General features: G+C 39.6%; 1 protein-coding gene across 1 annotated transcript in view; it reads left to right on the plus strand.

Moving 5' to 3' along the window:
• CHIC2 (cysteine rich hydrophobic domain 2) overlaps positions 1-8,561 on the plus strand; it is a 33,135-nt gene extending 24,574 nt beyond the window's left edge. The window contains exon 6 of the mRNA XM_052780068.1: positions 1,353-8,561. Coding sequence (XP_052636028.1) covers positions 1,353-1,403 — 51 coding nt within the window. The 3' untranslated portion in view covers positions 1,404-8,561. The remainder of the gene's footprint in view (positions 1-1,352) is intronic.
• Positions 8,562-20,817: the final 12,256 nt, after the last annotated feature.

Below are 20,817 nucleotides of genomic sequence, written 5' to 3' on the forward strand. Positions count from 1 at the left end.
ATAAACACTTATCCTCAATTTTTTTTCAAAACAGGTGATTTAAATCAGACTCTTGTTCCTCAAACTTGGTGCTTTGCTGACTTGATGTTCTAAATCCACTGTTGCAGATGCTAAATAAAATAAATAATTAAATAAATTAAATAAAGACAAGATAGTCTTACACCTTTGGCATAAACACAATGTTCCAGCTTTACTTCTTGCTCCCTTTTTGAAACCTTGCCTGAATATCAGAAGCCTGGTATATCTGAAACATCCAGTGGTTGACTCATGTCAGTGATCCATGGATTTTGATCAGTTTGTATCACTTCTGAAAATAAGTCACTTCTGAATATCTCTAAAAATAAACTTATACTCCTGAATTTGACATTCAGTATTTCAAAAGTGTTTACCTTAGAAATAAAATCAGACTTACTTCTTTTCTGATGTTCAGTATCCTATCAGAGATAGAAGTGTTTAAGAAGCCAAGTTGTGTTCTCCTTTACAATCAAAACCATTCAGAAATTCTTTTTTAACTTCTTAAAAAGGCATGCTCCCCTTACAAGTAAATAAAATTCTTAGATATGTTACCAGATGCATTTACTTGTTTATGAATACAGTCACGCTGCTCTATTATGACTGTCTCGCTGAAGAAAGAAAATGCACATGTGAACAGTTTCTTTAAGCTTTCTATTTGAAGTAGGAAAATACTTGGATTGTATTCTGGAGTGTACCCTACTATATGTACATAGCTCAGAAACACATAGTTTAAATTTGAATCGGGACCATAAGAATAATCATGCAAAAGCATTAGTCAAGTTTCTTGTTAACTACTTGCAGATTTGTTAGACATGGGAACTCTGCAAAGGTTGATACACCTTTCTGTATGAGTTTTGAACTAGAAACGTGATTTAGAATCCTTTATTAAGTGGAAAAAATTTTGAAGTAGAGGGAATTGCATGAGTAATTGAAAATTAACTTTGCATACATTGTGCCTTCTGGTGGTTTTTTACATGAATATGTTTATCTCTTTCATAATTTTTTCCTAGTAAAGTAAATGAATTATGTTAAAGAATAATTATGTAGTAGCTTATTTCAGTTTGTTTAGATGTATTTGGTATTGGTAGGCAAACTTTTCCAATTGAATTTGATTCTTCAAGAGTTTTGATTTTCTACCCCATAACAATTATACCAAACATGACTTTTCTAAAGGTCTCCTACGTAAGAAAAGCACTGTAATATTTGATCATCACCATCAACACAACTTGATGTACTTAAAAAAAAAAAAAAAAAAAGGCATGTGAATTATCGTTGTAATAGATAATAGGATTGCTGCCATCTTCCATTTAATATATATTTGTTTTCTTTTTATGCAGGTCATCCTTATAGAATTTTTACCAAAGACACCGATTTTTCGACCAGATTAGCATTTGATTTATTTATAGAGACTTATTCAAGTATGTTGTCTTTCCAATGGTGCCTTGCTTGGTGCTCTCCTGGTGGTGACATAGCATTGGTTCTACAGAATCTTGTGGTGTTTTCATTTTTTTGTTTGTTTGGGTTTTTTTGTTTTATTTTGTTGTTTGTTTGTTTTTTAAATAAGAGCATGTTCTAAGTGCAGTTGGTCAAAATCCGCAAAGTAATTTCATGCAAATGTTAACTACTACTTAAGTTATTGTTACTTTTATTACTTCTGTTTATTAATGTATCTTGATTTTCAAAGAGTCTTTTATATGTGTGCGCGCGCGTGTGTGTACATATATATATTACTATAAATACACAGCTGAAAATGGTATACAAGTGAGCAGGTATTTTTTTATCCCCAAACGACACAACTGATTGACTGTACATTGTGTAAGTCCTTTTAATCATTCATTTACATGCTGAAGTAAGATCTTCCTAAATTTTTGTCAGTGACTAGTCAATTGTAACTATTTTTATTTCGTTTTTGGATATTGGCTAACCTCTTCCAACAAAAGAAGGAGATAAAGTTCTTTCTGAAACTGCTTTTTGGAACCCAAATGTCATTGCATTAGTAGCAATCTCTGTGCTTTTCATGAAGAAGTCCTGTCAGCTGGTTCTGAAAAAGTTCTAATTTAAAGGTTAAAAAAAAAAAAGGCAGCAAAATAGAATTATTTTACTAAGACTAGAAGAATTGCTGAGAGAATTGCATGCATCTGATTAGTAGAACTCAAGATCACAAAAATATATTAGTATTGCAGTTTATAATGTAGCTGTTTTAATTCAGGCTAATGCCCATGTATCAGCTTTATTCCTACTGTTTACCGGATCCTGTACACAGAGGTGCAGAAGGACTTGTTTTAGTAAAACTTACTGTCCAAGAGGACCTTTCAGGGTTTTTTTTTTATTTGTTTGTTTTAAAGCCACATAAGCAGAAAAAAGTTATTGAAGAAGTCTTGAACAGTACAGTTCCAGATGCAAATGCAGATGCTGTGTATTAAAAATACTCAAAGCAGGGTACACTGGACAACAGTGTAAGTTTAAATGTATTAGATAATTATTTATTGCACCCTTGCTTCTGCTCATTTTGGTTTACAGAGCTTATTTTCTGCATCAGTATAAGACTTTTTAAACTGGATATATGATGTATGCTTGGGTCAGGCCAGTTGTATTTTGTTTCTTCTACTTATATCTTAGTTGTACATATCTTCACACATAGGTTGGTTTTTTTTTTTTAATTGCAACTGAATCATATTTTTAAATTTGTGTTAGGTATCTAAAATTACTGTACATGAACATTAATGTAAGTTAAGAATACGTTCCTTGTACAGTTGTGGTAACAAGCAATAATGTGAATATATGAAAAACCAGATATAGTCTGCTTAATATTTGTATGAATGAAAAGTTGATACCACTACAAGAACAATCTTCTCTTTTTAATCTTTTAAATACAAGTTTTATTTCAAGGTAATATATTACAGGTACCTTGATGCTGTGAACTATTTTTCTATGTCTTCAAAATATTTATTCTCTGTAAAATACTCTCTAGTGAGTATTATATTCCTAAATTGTTGATAGTGGGAGTGGTCTAGAAAGTTTAAGTTTTCTTAAATCTAAGCCTTCTGTATCTGTTCCCCAAACTCATCCTTTGATCAGCTTTTGGCTGTGGATTCCTGCTGTTTACTTTGAAAATAGCTCGGCTATGCTTTTCGTACAAGCCTACAAGTGTGTTTCCTTGACTTGATGGGATATGGTGTTTAATTAACAAATACCAGTGTTGTGCTGCCTCAATCTTCTGGGTCACACAGTGGTTTCTCTCCAAAGTAACTGGTTATAATTTTTTTAAAAATCAATTTCAGCCTCTTCTTTAGTACGAATCTGGGTCTGCAGCATTCCTCCTCTCACGCAGAAGTATTAGTTAAAGTCTTGGACCAGTTTCAGCCTGAGAGGGAGGCCAGAAGCCTAACATTGATGGCAGCTGAGGTTTTGGAGGTTGGAGGTGCAGGGGAGAGGTTGGAATTGAACAGAAATGGTAACTGGTGATAAATACTGATGACCAGAAATATACGTTGATTTCTTCAAGTGTCAGTTTTCAATAAAATCAATATTGAATCATACAAGGCCTAGATTTTATTACTAAATTCTCAGTTGACTGTATAGATAGGTTTGTGTCATGGATGCAGTTTTCCACTGGTAGTTCATTATTGTGGAGGGATAAGTTGGATATGGCTTGATATGTTCATAGCAGCACCGCATTCAGCGTGAGCTGTTCGCCTTAGTTTACTACCCAAACTTTCCATACTACATTCTGTGACACCACAACTACCTTGCCAGCAGCCCCCAAACCTACCTACAGTAAAGCTAATTTGAGCGTGACGTGCTGAAACCAGAGCAGTGAATAGAGTGTGGCTTACAGGTTTATAAAGAGTATCTTGTTAGTAAAGCTTCCATATAAGCCGTAGTGTTGGTTAAGATCTTGTCTATTTCTAGGTGCATGTGCAGTCATCTACTTGGTTAGCAGGCATTTCTGTATTTTAGCTATGACTTTTTCTCTAAGAATTGTAGTATAGGAGTCCACAGTAGATCTCTGAGCAAATACAGTCAAATCCCTTAGTAAGGAGGCCAGAGTAATTGCCTCTTAAAGCATTTCTGATATTTTATTAAAACAATGTGTCTCACTTAAAATACAACCAGGAAACTTGAGAAACTGCATATATATATATATAAGTTTTGCTCAAAAGTGTAGCTCTCCTGATGAGGTATTACACTCACCTAGTAAGAATGTTATAAAACATTTTCATACAATCCCTTTCGATTGATTAATTACAATGATAGAAATTGAACATGGCAGGAACTTTAATCAACTATTTAATGCCTGCAGCAGTCATCAGGATTTTCCTTTGATGTTGTTTCTAAAATACTAAATCTGTTTATTTTGTGTGTTAGTGAGAAGACATATACTACCTTTTTTGTCCAATTGGCAAAGAATGAAGTTGCAACAGTTTGAGCAAGCCAGAAGCTATAGTAGGACTTCCAGGACATAGCCTAGTCTTTGCTAAAATAAATATTACATTGTACTAACTTGTTCAGCTTCTTGCAACTCAGCAATTCCTACAAATAATCTTAATTGTTTCCAGTTTCTTTGAATAGTAAGAGTTAGGTACCCACTTGATATTAATCATTTAACAAATGATGCTAATTATGTCTGTTTTACCTTTAGCCTGAAAAGCTAATGGTAAATGCATCAATGACTCCCTGTGAAAGCTAATTATTATTTTTAGATGTAGTGGCCTTTAACTGGCCAATAAAGATTTCTTTCTTACTGTAATATAATTGAAATAAATGATTTTTAATCTTTCAGTGATAGGTAGAAATAAGTCCTGAGGGAGAAAGGCTTTCTGTCTGACCCTACATGAAGAATTCTATAGAGCTCATCTGTTGTTAAATAGCTACGATTTGAAGTTTCTACTGTGATTGGCAAAATTCACCAGAAATTAAAATGTTTATGGAGATAGGTTACAGAAAGTCAGTAATTTTTTTGTAATAGATCGGTGAGTCATTTTAATGAACTATGTATGCAAATCCAAAATTTCCCATTATACTCAGAGTAGATTGTAAAAACTTTTTACAGTACTTAGATGTAAATTATAATCTCTAAATCAATTTGTTACATGATACTTTTTTGTAAATCTCAAGACTGTGTTGTTTAAATGTAATACTCTATCTCTGAGATATATGCTTACTTAAAAGTCAGTTTTCATTTTTTTTTTTTTCTAAAAGTCATTATTTAGCCCTGGAGATTGTAGGGAAGAGCTTTAAAATGCAATCTGTAACTACTCAGAAGCCAGAAGGCAAAGAAAAAGAACATGTCTTTATTCCCTTCCCTCCACCCCCATCCCAAAGTCCTAATTTTAAATTGGTCCCCTTGTTTTGGGAGCCCTAGCTTATGGTTTTTGAGCAGCTGGCAATAATGCAAATTGTCCACCAAAAAAATCCATTTGAATTCTGAACAATTTAAAGAGATCACTTTAATTGAAGAGGCAAAAGACTTGTTAAGCAAAGAAAATCCCTGGTTCTTTTAAGTTCTCCCAGCACTGCTGTTGAGTAATTAAAAGAAGGATCATGATGACCTTACATTAGGTCAAAATCCAGATGATTTTATGTAAAGGAAATGCTCAATTGGAGAGGTCTCAGAGCCCCGAGTGTCTTGGATTCATAGTAGCGACTTATTAAGGGTAACTGGCGCTGGCTAGTTTTGTATCCGTGTCTGAAATAATTTATGTTGCTCTTCAGCAACCTTGCTTATGAAATGAAAGCATTTTAGAAATAAGATCTGTATTCATCACCGCTAATTTGCTGTAATTTCTGTGCTGCTTTTCCCTAAAGCTGCATTGCATTTCCATCACAAACAGCTAAGTGTATGATCATTATAATGCCTTTAATAGCCATATTGTAGGTAGAAATATTAAATTCTCAGGGACTAATAGGAAATATGAAAATGGAGTTAATGAGCTGAATGCCTATCTGCATGAAGGCTTACTTTGCAAACGGCACCCTAGAAAACTTCTGATTGTAATATGCATGACCATTATGAATGTTATCAATATACAGCTATGAGAGCTCCCTTTACCCTGTATTATTAGGCTGCTGAATGTCAGAGTATGTTGGATAAGGATAAATGAAGGGGTTTTTTGCTGATTTGGATAGAGGGATTATTTCTAATGGTGCTATCTTCTTAATTTCTCTGTTTATTCTTTGTAAAGTTCTCTCTGTAGGCTGGGTGAGTCAGGGGATACTGGTGTAATGAGAAAACAGTATCCTTCTGCCTGAGAAAGTGGAAAAACTTCAAGGGGAGAAGTACTCTAGAAGCAAAAAATTTCACTGCTGAAAACATGCATTTATTCTTCATTAGTTACAGATATCCATTTGGGTTGTTTTGTTGGTAACAGTATTTTGCAGTTTAATTTTTGAACTTCATCTTTTTGCACACTGATGTTTCAGTCATGGGCTGAATTAAAGACTATTTTTTTAAATTAAAAAAAAAACCCAACAAATCCTTGCATGAAACTTCATATGTTGACACTTCCTGTGCTGGTGTGTGTATCTCTACCCCATGACACCTGTGTAATACATCCTTTATAAACCACATTTTATTGTTTTCATGGAAGATGTCCTTTTAAAAAATTCTTCGACTTCATTTAGCTTGTTAATATTTCATTAAGATTTTTTTTCTTGAAAAAAGTTGCATAAATGCTTGACTCCTCAAAATACAACAGACCATTAGGAAAGATTTAGTAAGGTAAAAGATGAAACATAGGAATTAGCAGAAGCAACACCCAAACGATTGAATTTGGGGATTAGGTTTGGAATTCTCTTGAGTCTGATGGAAAATAGTTTTGAACGGAATGAAATGGTACTGAATAATGAAAGTTAAGTAAAAGCTAGCAATCCGTTTCAGTAATTATGTAGACTGTCTTAATTTCTGTTACATTTTTTTATTTTAACAAGTGTCTTGTTATTTTGGTTATGCCCTAATTAATAGACAATTCTGCTATTGTGCAGATTTTGAGGTAAGCTTCCTTCTAAACTCAGCATTTTGTAGTTTAAAACATCTAGACCAAAACGGAATTGCTGATCAGAGCTGTGCAGTGAGTACAGAACAGTCTTTTCTGAAGCTGGAGCCTGAAATGCATGGCTAATTGTTTCCAAAGGAAATTCTTGACTTGTCAGACAGGTCCTGTCATGTGACAGTATATCTAAGGCCCAGGAGTAGGATCCAGTTAGGATAATTTAAGTTCAGGTAAGTAAGAGAGACTTTTATAGTTAGTTGTAGCTTTTATGGAAAAGGGAACCATTGACAAATGCTCACTTTTGGAGGGCAGATAGTAGATTTTATAATGTTTATTGAAACATGCTTCCCCCCCTCCCCATTTATAACTTCATCATTGAAAGTTACTTTGCCTTGTGTTGGAAACTGGACTTGGTAGTTAGCTGAAGGTTTTTTTTTCCTGTTACAGTGTTTTAGGTTTGTGAATCTTTTTTTTTTTTTTTTTTTTTTTTTTTAAATCGTGGTTAGAAATTTTTCAAAAAGTCAGATATCCTGATGCAATATAACTGATATTTTTAGTGGCTGTATGTTTAAACTGATTTCGTTGTACCAATATAAATATCTCGCTCATCTACTGTAAATGTTTATTTCTGATCCTTCTGTGCTTGCAACAGGCTTTCTAACTTGTTAGGATATGCAGTGTACCTACTTGTTAATATTGTCAATGAGCAGTTTGGTTCAGTGAGATAAAGGAACACAGAGTAGTTCCTGCTTTGAAAAGTGTAACTTGGATTCTTGTGTCCATAAAAGACTGAGTATGGCAATCAATACGAAACTAATTCCAAACATAAATTTTAAAGAGAACAGTAAACTACAAAACAGTGCCTAAATGTTGCGTGCTAAATTAGTCCTGTGTAATTCATGTTGCTTTAAAAGAATTTGCAGAGAATTGCATCAGATTGTATGTACTTAGGAAAAACCTGTTAAATGTACAAAGCAGCAATGGTAAATAAGTCACTGAAAGGATGTTATCTTTCAAGTAGGCAAACTTTAAAAACAATATTTTGGACTATGTTAAAAATCCTTTTCAGGCAGAAAATGCGTAAGCAATAATTTACCCTAGAACTGGATATTAAGGAAGCTGCTATTTACGGAGAGACTTGATGGTAATTTTGCCTTTTGGGCACCTCCTCTCATGAAGAGTTTAGAAAGATAGGGTTGCTGCAATTTCCACTATTGTAACATTCCTCTTCAAATATTTTAAGTCCGGCTGAGAGACTGAAAGCTTAGAGGCCAGTACTGTGTTCACAGGGTGCACGGCTTTGGGAAGAGAAGATAGGAAGAAAAGGACTTTTTTTAAGGCTGCACAATTGTATATATGCATATTTAAGAGTATTTAACCATGTCTGCTAAATTACTGAAGTTAATCTATTGTTGAATTATAGAATATTATTTAATACATCAGCATTGTTTTTTCCTGACCTGACCCGGAATTGGAATGGACTCCAATATAAATTTTTTTAAAGCATTTCTTAAGTTGTATGTACTATAAACTAATAAAACAATTGTTAACCTATCTCCTAAGCCTTACCCTTTTTCATCTATCCAGTATGTTGGGGGCGGGGGGGGGGGTGGGGGGTGGTAAGGAGAGGAAGAAAAAGAAAGAGGAAACCCAGAAACTTCTGCCTTACCATACAATGGTCTCTTCTAATTTCCAGTTGATACTTTTAGTCTAAATTGGGGGGAAATAAAAAAAAAAAGAGAAAATGGTTTTGCATAATTTAGGTGACTCCAGGACTAGAATTACCAAATTTAGAGGCATTCCCTGCCTTAAGTGTTTCAAACTGGCTTTTCATTAAGTCTGTATTTGGAGTTCTTTAAACTTTTCAAGCCCTAATGGTGGTAGGATTTATTATATGTATTACCGCTATGGTTGAATAGTAATGTTGAAACTGTTTGTATGCTTTTTTTTTTTTTTAAATACACTAGTGGTATCAAACAAGATATAGTTTCCCTCTAGTTAAGGCAGACACCATGTGTTCAGAAAGGAATCGTTCCCATCTATGTAATTCACGTGTTTTTAAGACGCTCAGATACGAAATGGTGGTTAACCTGAAGCTTAGGAACAAAAACTAATCCTGCGCTCTCCGGTGCTCCGAGGACAGTCTTGATTCTCATCAGCCAGCTGCTTTTCTTTGCGCAAAACATTTTACAGCTCTTGGCTTACTCTAGTATGGAAATCTTAACAGCCTCTTTATAACGTGCCCGTGTATAACGTAGACGATACAGATGCGTGTGTGTTCGATGTGCACATGTATAAAAAAGTGTGCGTGGGGAGGGGTGCTCCTGCCAGGCGCCCTGAAGCATTCCGGGTGTTGTAATTTGGGCTTGCAAAGCGGTATGATACAATGTTGCTGAGCAGAAAAGCGCACGATAGATTTAATGTAGCCAATTGTGTAGTTTTGAAAAAAAGAGTAACTGTTCAGTGTGAGTTAATTTTGGATTTTTTCAGCATCTCTCTTTTAGGCTTTGTGCTGCATTCTTCTAGACAAATGCGTATTCCATGTGGGCCACTGTTCTGCTAAATGCTCTCAGTTCTCCTTTTGCAATCAAGATTATGTTGCTAAGGAGATTTTGCTTTTATTGGTGCCATTGATTTGTGTTAATACGTTTTGAATACCTCTCGGTATTCTTCCGCAGACAAGGCCAAAAGAAAAACTTCCCTGAGTTTCCCGATTTACATTACAAATGGAGCGGTGGTGTAATGAAGCCGATATAAAGTGGGCAGTTGAAAGGGAACTAAAGAAGGGCACTCAAGTGAGAAATGAAGAAATGTGCCGAGAGCGGTCTGCGGGCCGCCTTCGGCCCAGCTGCGGGAGCGGGCCCGGGCCGGCGCAGGCAGCAGGGAGAGCCCGCGCCTCCGTCCGCGCAGACCACCCACTCGCCGCGGCCCGGCTCCGCGCATCGCCCCGCCGCTTCCGAACGGCCGCGGGCTCCGGCCCCCGCCGCCCCCGCGGGTCTCCTCCGCGCCAGGCAGCCCCGTTCAGCGGCAGGCAGGGCAGGCCGAGGGGAAGCTCGGCGGAGCTGCAGAAACGCGCCCTCAGCCTCTCCGGCGGGCGCCTGTGCCGCCTGCCTTCCCCCTGCCCGCCGGGCAAGGGCCCCTGCCGGGCAAGGGCCTCCCCCCCCCCCGCCCTTGCACAGCACCCCAGCTCCCGGGGCGCCCGGGCGGGGCGCAGGCACGGAGCGGCGTGACCTGCTTTGTCCGTGCACCGCCACGGCCAGGCCGTGCCGAGAGCCTGCTCTCGGCTGCTCCGGCTTCGTGGTGCCCCTGACGAGGGGGCGGTGGGGCTGCCTGGGCGCTGCCCGATCCATCTGAGCCTGCCCGCGCTTTAAAAACAAGCAAACACACACCCCCCCTCCAACCCCCCCCCCAAGCAAAAAAAGAAGAAACAACACTGTCAAATAAAAAAAATTATTTAGAAACACCCGAAGCCTTTTAAGCTTGTGTTTGTGGATGGCTCTGCTGAAGACAAGGCCCAGGAAGACATCAGGCCTCCTGCCCTCGTGTACGGGGACAGGACCTCCCTTGGCTGCTCTCGCTCTTCCACGTTACGTGGACGAGCTCCTGAAGGACTCAAAGACCTGGTGGGTTTTTATGTGAAAAGATTATTCTGAGAACACTCACACCAAAAAGCCAAAGAGTGTTCCCATCTTCCAGGATTTGCCGTCACAGAAATCTTCTGCCTGTGGTGATCTAAACCCCCCGCCCCTGCTTGACATCGGGTCGGCACAGAGAAGGCCTGGGTCTACATCCACAAACAAGGTAAAGGAGCCTTTGCGGACTGATGTCTGTACTTGCAAAGCACCTTGGTGGTTGCGCTGCAGGTATGCAGAGATGAGTGAGGACTTCTGTTACACAGCCCCCCGGCCGGTGTCACAGGGAAGCAGCGTGAGCCCCGTGCCACACGCTAGTGAATGAGCTGGGATAGTAACTGGCTTCAGGCACCTCGTTTAGGTTTTGTTTCTCCCCTGACACGGGGAGGTGACCCAAAGTCACAGTATCGCCTGACTTCTGATCCAAAGGAGCAAATGTGTTTTGAAAGAGAAAGGGTTGCTCCACCTTTTGCATCAGGACCAACCGTCTGCTTTATGTCGTATATTGCTTACAGCAAAAATGTCCCATTGCATTTATGTAGGCTTGGCTTGCTTCTTCACGTTGCTCCACGTTGTTCAAACCAGAGATCTTCCTTCTTAGGCTGTTGATGACATTGTACGTAGCATAAACTTCTTGCACTCTTGCTCTCTGCAGTGTTGTGCCCGTGCCAGCAGGATAGGAACTCAGGCTTGCTGAATAGATGGGAGGAGTAGAAAAGCTCAGCCTCTTTACTCGTTCTCTACATGACCTTTTGAGGACTCTAGGTATTAAGTGACTTACTTCTATTTGCGTGCCTTTGAAGATCTGGATCTTGAGTAGTTATTTAATAAAACGAGAGAAATGCGTAAGGATAGCTATTCTATCCAAGTCATGCAAAGATCATTTTAGCAGTGGGTCTTACTCGGGATTTTGTGCTATTCCGTATTAATTTCGTAGTTCTAAGTGAAATCCTTCATCATGTTTCAAGAGCGTGTGCCCAGACATGTTATCTTTAATATGCTTTGTCATACCTTTTCCAACAGACTCTGTAGAAAGGGCCTGTTTTTATATGAGATAATGAGTTTTGAGGTTAATGAGGATAGGGCCCAGAATTCCTACTGTATTGTGTGCCATTGAATATACAGTAGAAATAAATTAAGAGAGGCAGACAGTGTTTTAAAATCCTCTTTCATTTAGGCATTTTGTTTAGCATTCAGAACACAGCCACATTACATGATTAGCTGATTTTAATGAGTGTCCTCTAATCAGTTAAATGAAAGTGTGTGGAAAACCTGAAAAGATTACTTTATATTTGCGGAGACAGTCTGTTTACATTGTTATACCTCAGCTAAGAGGATACTTGGCATGTGTGATGCATCTAAGAGAAAAATGTGGAAGGCCAAAGAAACCTCGAAGACAATTGGATCCAGCCCATTCTCTCTCTCCCCACAATGCAAGCTCTGATGACTTAGTATTTTAATTAATGTCAACCCTTACCATCAGTGCTCATGGGAACAATCATTAAACCAACACAAAAACATTTTAAATGGCTGGCAACCTACCAGATACTGAGCTAAGCATTCCCATGGTAGAGTGGATGGTTTCATAGCCAATTCTGCACTGGATTAAATACGTTCTCTAATAGTACTGGCTCGAAAGGCTATTATTTTCATACTAAACAATGCTGTATGGTTTCTAAGTTTTTCTATTTTAAAATGTTTTTATATTTACTTCCCAACACTAGTATCAATGTTATTTATATGGATGTGGTTGAATTTTACTCTTTGTTGATACTAAAACTTGTTTTTCTTTTTCCTCCTGTTCGCCCCTTTTTTGGTTTCCTTGCTGCTAAACCAAAACCATATTTTTTTTTTTCCTCCCAGATAATTCACATGATCAGACACAGCCTAAACCAACAGTTGGTTTCCTAGGTAGCTCTAAAAGTTGCTGGCTGAGTGAATTTGAAAATCGGACAACTTACATCTTTTTGGTTTCGTATTATGTTACTTTTGCACGGTAGGAACTGGGTCACATCTCTAACTACCTAGTAGGTACTCTGCTGTCCTCACCACTACAATATTTGCTTGCCAAGTGTACTAAGTAGCCTGATCTTTCTTATTCCTCGAAGGCCTTTTTCCCTCCTCCCATCTTCTGTGTTTGCTGTTTGCTCAAATTGTTTAAACATGGAGCTCAATGACAGGCTATTAGCGCTGACTGGAGCCACACATAATGTGGCCACATGTTGTGTAAGCTTCACAACTTGTCTGCTAATTCGCCTCAGGCCTGACCTGAAATACCCTTGCTATTCTAGCTCTTAGCCCTTCCCCAGCAGAGACAGACACTCATGCTAACTCCTATGACACATCGGTGAGGTCTCTGATTTGGGGCCAAATCCTGCCTCGCTTTCTGCCGGAGGTAGTGCCATGGCAGTCGGTGAATCTGCCTGAGGAGGAGACGGGGACAGAGCCGGCTGTGTTGTAAGGATGGATGTGAGGGTGCGAGCTCTTCCCTCTTCTGGCGCGACCCGTCAGGAGCGAGAGCCTGCGGTTGCAGGGCATCCGGCAGGCAGTGCGAGAGCCGCTGCTCTCCTCCGCCCGCGGCTGTGTGAATCCCACTGACGGCTCCCTAGGGGAAATACGACTTCCACAGAAAGGCCACAAGCTACGAGGAAGGAACACGGCAGGGGAAGCCGAGGCTGGCAAGCGGAGAGCGTTCTCCGTTTCATTCTTGTCGTTGGGATCCCTGACGCCACTGTGATGGGTACGGAAAGGAGGGAGGTTTTGGCCAAGTGGGCAAAAAAAGGGCAGCCCATTTAGGAAGAAGGTGAGGATGAGGAAATACATAGGGAGGAGCTCAGAGAATTTACTCATTAGAAGAGGTGCTATTGGACAGAAAAGAAATGAACCTGGAAGGATCCGAGCGGTGGGCAGCCAAAAGATCAACGCAGATGCGTAGCACTGGTATCCGAAAAAGAAATTAGTTGGAGAAATGGATTTCAGATGATGAGGTAGATTGATTAGGAAGAAGAGTGCATGGTAGATTAGGCTATAGGATTGATGGGTTGAAATGGCTGATCAGAGAATGGAAATAAATAGAGGAAACCTTAAAAAGGCCACGGAAGCCCCAGCAACAGCGTATAAACAGTGTTAAAAAAAAGACTGTAAAGCCAAAACCAAACTACAAAAGGGGAGTGAGAACGTTTTGGGAGAGTGGAATTTAGAAGAACATGGAAAAGTGAAGTTTAGCGAAAATCAGCGAATTACAAGCAAGGGAAGACAAATAACACAGAAAGAAAAAGTAAAAGAGGAAATTCCGAAGACCAGAAGGGAAAGGATTTAGAGGTGAAAAGGGGAGGCTTAGGTGAATTGAAACCATGGGGGAAAAAAGCGAGGACGTCACAAAGAAAAGGGAAAAAAAAGGAGCAGGAAGAGTGTACACTCAATGTACAGTTTGCGTACAGTCTCTTTAGGAATACCTTTAAACATTCTAAAATGTGGACAGCTTTGGAAACAGCAAACCCCATGATCACCAGCTCTGTTTCAGTGTATCCATCTTCATCCTATAGGATGAAAAATTGGGAGTCTCCTTACCGTTCCCACTTAATGAATGCACTTTCACACTCATGCAGTTTTTAGGTTACAGGAGGAACTCTTGCCCCATTTTACTCTTCTTTCTGCATCCTGTCACCCTGAAACGCTTCCAATATTCATTCAGTCCCCCATCTATCTTAGAGATTGAGACCCACAATATGCTCTTCTGCTGTGTTTTCAGATCCTTGTTGAGCTTTTCCTCATTCACAACCTGAATTCCCTGACACGGGGAGATACGAGGAGCAGGGGAGGCTACATTTTACCCTTAATAAGCTGCTGCAAACATCTTTCCCCTTTAAAGTGTGATTTTTTTTCCTGAAGATGAAGGGTTGTTTTCAAAAGCACTATAATGATTAAGTTTTTTTTTCCCTTCAATTCAGTTTATGACCCATATTACAAATGTGGGCTGTAAAACCTTCAGTTGCTACAATGTCCAGAAAGTCTCTGGCAAAGTCATCATCTGTTTCATAAAGGTGAAATTTGCTGCAGACAGATGAATAGAGTTTCTCTAGCTGAGGCATATAATTAGACCAACAGAATTTTCATGCAAATTCCTCCCCTAGGAATAATTAACAAATATACAGAATTTAGCATGCCATGCCAGACCATGGGCTAAGGACAGATGTTCAAAGGATCTATAAAAAATTGAAGCCATGCAGCTAAAAACAATTTAAAGTTGATGTAACCAAGTCTGTGACAAAGATCTTGCCTTGTATTGAAATGCATGTGTGAAGCGTGCGGTGCTCCACTTACATAGCAAATACGTGTTCTTATTTATACAGTAAAGCTTAAAAGTTCGAAATAGCATATTTCATAGGTGCTGTACAAATACGTGTGCTAGAGATGGACCTTGTTTCAAGGAATGTGCGAGTAGTTAAACAAGAGAGGCAAATAGAAAAGCTGAATACAAGCAAAATATCTTGTTAGTTCCCTTAGTTAGTGTTAGAAATAATGGTGCTTCTTCATCATTTCCCCCTACTCATTTCAAGCGTGCCAAAGCTAGCCCTGCCTGTCACTGCTAATGCATACCAAGCATCCCCTGTCACCCCCACAGCAAGGATTTAGTTGTGGGGGGAGGTGTGTGTTAATCAACAGGATTCTTCTGTGTTTTTTTTTTCCTTCTGAGAAGCGATTGTCTTTCTCAGGTCTGGTATGAATAAAAAGAAAGAGTAAAACCAGCATAGCTGACACAAAAACCTCAAGACAATTTGGTTTTCTTCCCAAAATACAAGGCATCTCACCCCTGAAAAGTTTTGCTTCTGTCTAGCAGCATATAGATGTCTTGCTTTTCCCCATTCAGGTTAGTTGAATGTTAAAACTGATTTTCAAAGATTCTTTTTCTTTCACCCTAGTCAGCAGAGAACTGACTCAGCATCCCAACAACAATGCATTTAGAGCAGGCATTAGTTTTGAAAATGTTGTTTCAACTCTGCGAGAGACCATGGCAACAAAGATAGGATGAAGACCTTTGAAGAAACCTTTGAATACTGTTTAGAAGAAGGAGAATGGATAGGAAAACAGAGGGAAAGAGAGTAGGATTCATTTGCTGCTTAGTGATGCTACCATTTTAAGGGGCAGTACTAATTCCTATAATAGATTTCACTCCTGGGCAAAGAATGCTACCGAAAAGCCTCGAATGAGTGCCACTTCCCATTGAGATAATGTCTAGGGTTGTACTGAGGGTTTTTTTTCCCCGTGTTTGTTTTGACAAGTAGATTCTTTTGCTTTATCTCTCTTAAACAAGAGAAGTTTTAAGGCTTAAAGATTTGAGCCCTCTGAGAAATCAAAACTTCAGTCTTTGAGATTGTGCTAAGTATATTTACTCAAGATTTATGACAAATCCCACAGAAGTAAGGAGAATGCTTAATACAATTCAAATAGGCTGGAATTTACCATCTAAATAAGGACTAATCTACTGCCTGCCTGTACTTCCCTAGGAAGAGACACTACCACTCCCAGTGTAAAACAAAAGAGGACTTTAGGGAAATAGAAAGTCTGAAAATCCTCATAGCCTATTCATGGGTCGTCTCCTTTTAACTGACATTTCAAAAGTTATGCACGCTCATGACAAACGCACTTTTCAGGTTTTGCAAGTTTCGTTCTTTTTATGATTTTCAGTCCGTGCTAAGAAAATCCTATAATACTTTATCTTGCTCTAGCTATAAACATGGAAGAAGTTTGATCAAAGGAGACTATTTTAACAGCTGTCTTTCAAGGCAACATGTGCAGCTTTCTTGGCAGCTTCAGCTAGTAAGGTTTGAAGAAAACAGAAGTCTTTGCAAAGTCTTTGCATGTTTGAGGTGTCAAAAATATTGAATATATTGCCTTTGCTTAGTGCTTTCTGGGATCTCAAAGCCATGGTCAGGCAATAAAAAAGCCCTGCGGCAGGAACCCTTAATTTAGTTCAAAGAGATCAGAATGATTGCTTTTGTGTTTTTTTTTCAGTATTCATAATCTGCCCTATCCAGCTATTTGTCAGCAGAAATAGAATTTTATTTTCTTGGATAAATACGGTCTGGGATTAGTTACAGGAGAAAAGGAGGGACTGTTGCTCTTTTTGCCAAAACAGAGAAGAGGGACTCCCCTCCCATTACCTTTTCACAGCCAGGGAAATGAACACTTCCATTATGCTGGACAATGAGGAGCAGAAGTAGCAGGTGGTGACTGCTACTAATCAGGAAGTTAAGTAATAGCCATACTTGAGCACTTTCCGAAGGATTACTGTTTATGGGAAGATTTGTCCCCTATCTGGGCACCATTGCAAAGAAAATGGAGTGAGAAAGATGAAAAGATGCCTGTTAGTTACAGACTTCCCATCCCCTCCCCAGCTCCACACACATGTACACACTGCCTGCTGCCCCTCCCTTTACTGCCCCAACCTGTTCAAATGACTCCAGCAGACAACTGGTAAACCCGTAAGAATAGATCCTTTACTTAATACCGTCCTTGCTCCTACTTTCCTGCTTAGAAAAAGGCCAGCCTTTGCCTTGGCACACCGGCTGGTGCCCCTGCGAGCTGTTGCTTTGCTGACCAAAAGGAACATTGATTCTTCTGGGGTAGGCTTATAAATTGAAGTCCTCTACTCGTAACAGCACTTCTTGGCAGGGAAGGGAAAGGAAGCTGTTATTGCCATTTTTACTCTGGGAATTACTCATTTATTATCTGACAGATGCCAGTAAAGAGGCCTAGATTTGCTGAAGAGATGTAACCGTATGTCCCAAACCCTTCTCCATAAGGTACCACAATGCTAATTCTCCAACATGAAAAGAATCACAGAATGGTCTTGGTTGGAAGGGACCTTCAAAGCACTTCTAGTCCAACGCTTCTGCCATGGGCAGGGACACCTTCCACTAGACCAGGTTGCTCAAAGCCCTGTCCAGCCTGACTTTGAACACTTCCAATGATGGGGCATCCACAACTTCTCTGGGCAATCTGTTCCAGTGTCTCACCACCCTCATGGGAAAGAATTTCTTCCTTATATCCAACCTAAATCTACCCTCTTTCAGGCTGGTCCCACTGATCATCAGATCTTGTCAGCTTCATTGTTGAAGACAGGAGGGGTTTTCCAAATTGTTACAAACCTTTAGTTTTTCTGTCTCTCACACTTTGATCTTGAGTCAACAATGACATGTCACCCAGACATAAAGGTGCAAAAGTAGATCAAATTCAATATATGAGTTGAAGCCCCAGAACTGCAGAAGTCACAAGCCTCGTCAGTCTCCTAACACCTCAGAAGCTGCCCTTGGGATCCCGGGGGGGAAATAGGAGCCCAGGTACTTTGCTGAGCCAGGACCCAGCAGCTGTCCCCTTAAGTTCACTGATTTTCATGCTGGGAGGAGAGTAAGTGATAGGCGCAAAGTGGTAACAGCACTGCCCCACATCTTGCCAAGGAGAGGCTAGCTTGCATATATTTTGTATGCCTTCTTGAATTTGTCCACACGTCAAAGGTACCTGAGCAGTGTTTGGTAGGTTTTTTTGTTTGGGGGTATGTTTGTAGACTGCGTTATGTAAGGCTGACATTTTTAATTTTTTTGATCGATACAGGGCATGTCATTCCTTCATGATATGAACTGCAGTTTTTCAGGTAACCCCTCTGGACTAATGCAATTAATACAAATTAGGTATGACCCCTGGACCTTGCTATACTGCCAGCATGTCCTGGAAGCATAAAAGAATAACCTAAAGATCACCGAGTACAGAGCCCTCTGAATTTGCCACAACTCCTCTAGGACAAAACTTTCTTTTAAATACCATTTGCTCCAGCCATTTCAGTACCACTGTTTGCTTTCTTGTCTGTTGACATGGTGGCTTAGCTTCCTCAGAACATTTTTGTCTGAAAGATCATTATTTTCTTTTCCAAGCGTCCCATGAACAGACCAATTGTACATCATCAATTTTAAATTTTGACCGTCTGCCAATTGCTTTCAAATCTAAAGCCAATCAAAATTTAAGGAGATTCAGAAAACAGTGAAAGAGGAGCACATCCACTTCAAAAAGGTTACCCAACTGTTTGTTGTTGTTGTTTCATTTTGTCTCAGGCTTTATAATGATGGCTTTCAGCATCTTGGCTCTGTTTATGTGTCCTTCTTTAAAAGCCAGGGCTGTGCCTGCCCTTCCCCAGGCTACAGGCACACAAGCAGGCTGCTGTGCGGTTTGTCATTCGCATTAGAGCCTCTGCTGACTCTAGAGTCCAGTCTGATGAATAATTGCCAAGAAAGATGCCTTCTGCATTTATGTGGAGGGACTGCACTTTCACAGCTGCTGATTATCATAAATAACGTGGCTTGGAAACACCATATAATATCTGTGTGTTTTTATGGGTGTCTAATTTTGCTTGTTTTAACAGACTACAGATAAGCCTGACAGTCGGTTACAGACATTTTATGAGTAAGACTGTAACCTAGCTGCATGTCAGGGAACTAATAAATGCAGTTAGTACCTAGAATAACTAAGGCCCAATGCTACTTAGCTTCTCAGGACTGAAATAATTCATGCTGTAACACCTCTGACGTCAATATGATCCCAGAAGGGTGAATTTGCTGAAGTTTTCTTCTAAAAATTGTAAACATGAACAGAAATAATAAGAAATGATGTAAAAACCTACTGCTGTATCTCAGATTTCAGGCTGTGCTGCGTTACTGACCGCAGAGTCTATATCTTCCGAGGCCATCGCCTGCATGAGCACACCTGCCGATCTCCGTGGTCATCAGGAAACCTTGTACCAAAAGGAGGTGGGGGCAGGCAGCTTCCCGCTTTACGGTGACACCCTGATTTCTCTGCACTCCCATATTGGTATCCGACTGAGAATTTGAAAAATGAGTGCTTCACTGCAATAACTTGTGGTTGGTTTTCATTACCCAAACAAAGACAAAAACGTTTCATACGGACAGCTTTGATTTTTTCAAAGCTGCTAGTCTTTGTACTTGTGACTGCTTTGTTATATACCAACAATTTCAGTGCTATTCACTTGAGACTGAAAACTTCAGAAAAATACTGGGTTTTGAAGGTTTAAAGAGTTACTTTCCTCCTCCTGTCAACAATAAGAATAGTTTGGAAGGTATTTTGGCTGTAGAGGAAAAAACAAACCGTAAAATGGAGTTGCTGCTTATGTAAATGTAAGACAGGCTTTTGCCATATTCTTCATGTTGAATAAAAGAGTTTGGCAACAGCAAAAGACTAACATTACTAGCAGTTTACTAATGAACAGTACAGATAATGAATGTTGCTGTTACTACAGTAGTTGAAAGTGACAACACACACTTACGGGGTTCCGTTTTGGGGCCATAGGAAATAAAAAGTAACCGAGGCAAATGGATTCACTCTGTGCTTCATGTGCTTGGGTAGTGGCAAGGCAAAAGGAGTGCTAGGAGACAGTCTCAGCTCTAAGTCAGGTTTTGTACACAGAAGGCGGGCATGCATGCTGAAAGAGTGGAATCAAAGTGGAAAATTACTTTTCAGAAATCGGCTTAGGCCATAAGACTGCATCTGTGTCCTTTGAGGGAGGAAAGAAGAGCTGCATCCTACTGCTTTTCTCCTGCCAAACTTGAAATGAGAAATGTTGCCCAGGTGCCAGTGTCTAGAGGAGGATTTCCAGGCTGTGAATCTCAGCCTCAGAGAGAGGAGATGAACTCAAGCTGCAAGGAAGAGCCTATGTCTGAGAGAGGGCTGAATTGCAACCATACTTCTCTCTCTGGTGTTCCCAGGGTGTTGTCTTCAGCTTCTCTCCAGTGAGTGTGCTGGCGGTTGCAAGTCCCATTCAGGTACTTCTAACTCTTCCTTTACAATGTGTTACATTATTTTCTGCAGGAACTATGGTGTCTAACTCAGGAATTTAACTCTGGAAAACATAAGCTGAAAGTTATGAGTGGCGATGAAGAATATAACCCTTGTGGTTCAGGCTATAAGCCAAGGTAGATCTGCTGTGACTGTACATGGTTCGTTTTCCTAGGAAATCAGTCTAACTCTCCTTATTTTTTCTTAGTGTTGACAAAGTTTAAAAGAGAAATAGTGGAAGAGTACAAAATACCTCGCAAAGTGAAGGGCATATGATTTTAGTTATAGTTTAACTTTTAGCATAATAAATGAAATATGAATGATTGCAAAATATC

Source organism: Harpia harpyja, chromosome 2, assembly GCF_026419915.1.
Source record: "Harpia harpyja isolate bHarHar1 chromosome 2, bHarHar1 primary haplotype, whole genome shotgun sequence".
NCBI lineage: Eukaryota > Metazoa > Chordata > Aves > Accipitriformes > Accipitridae > Harpia > Harpia harpyja.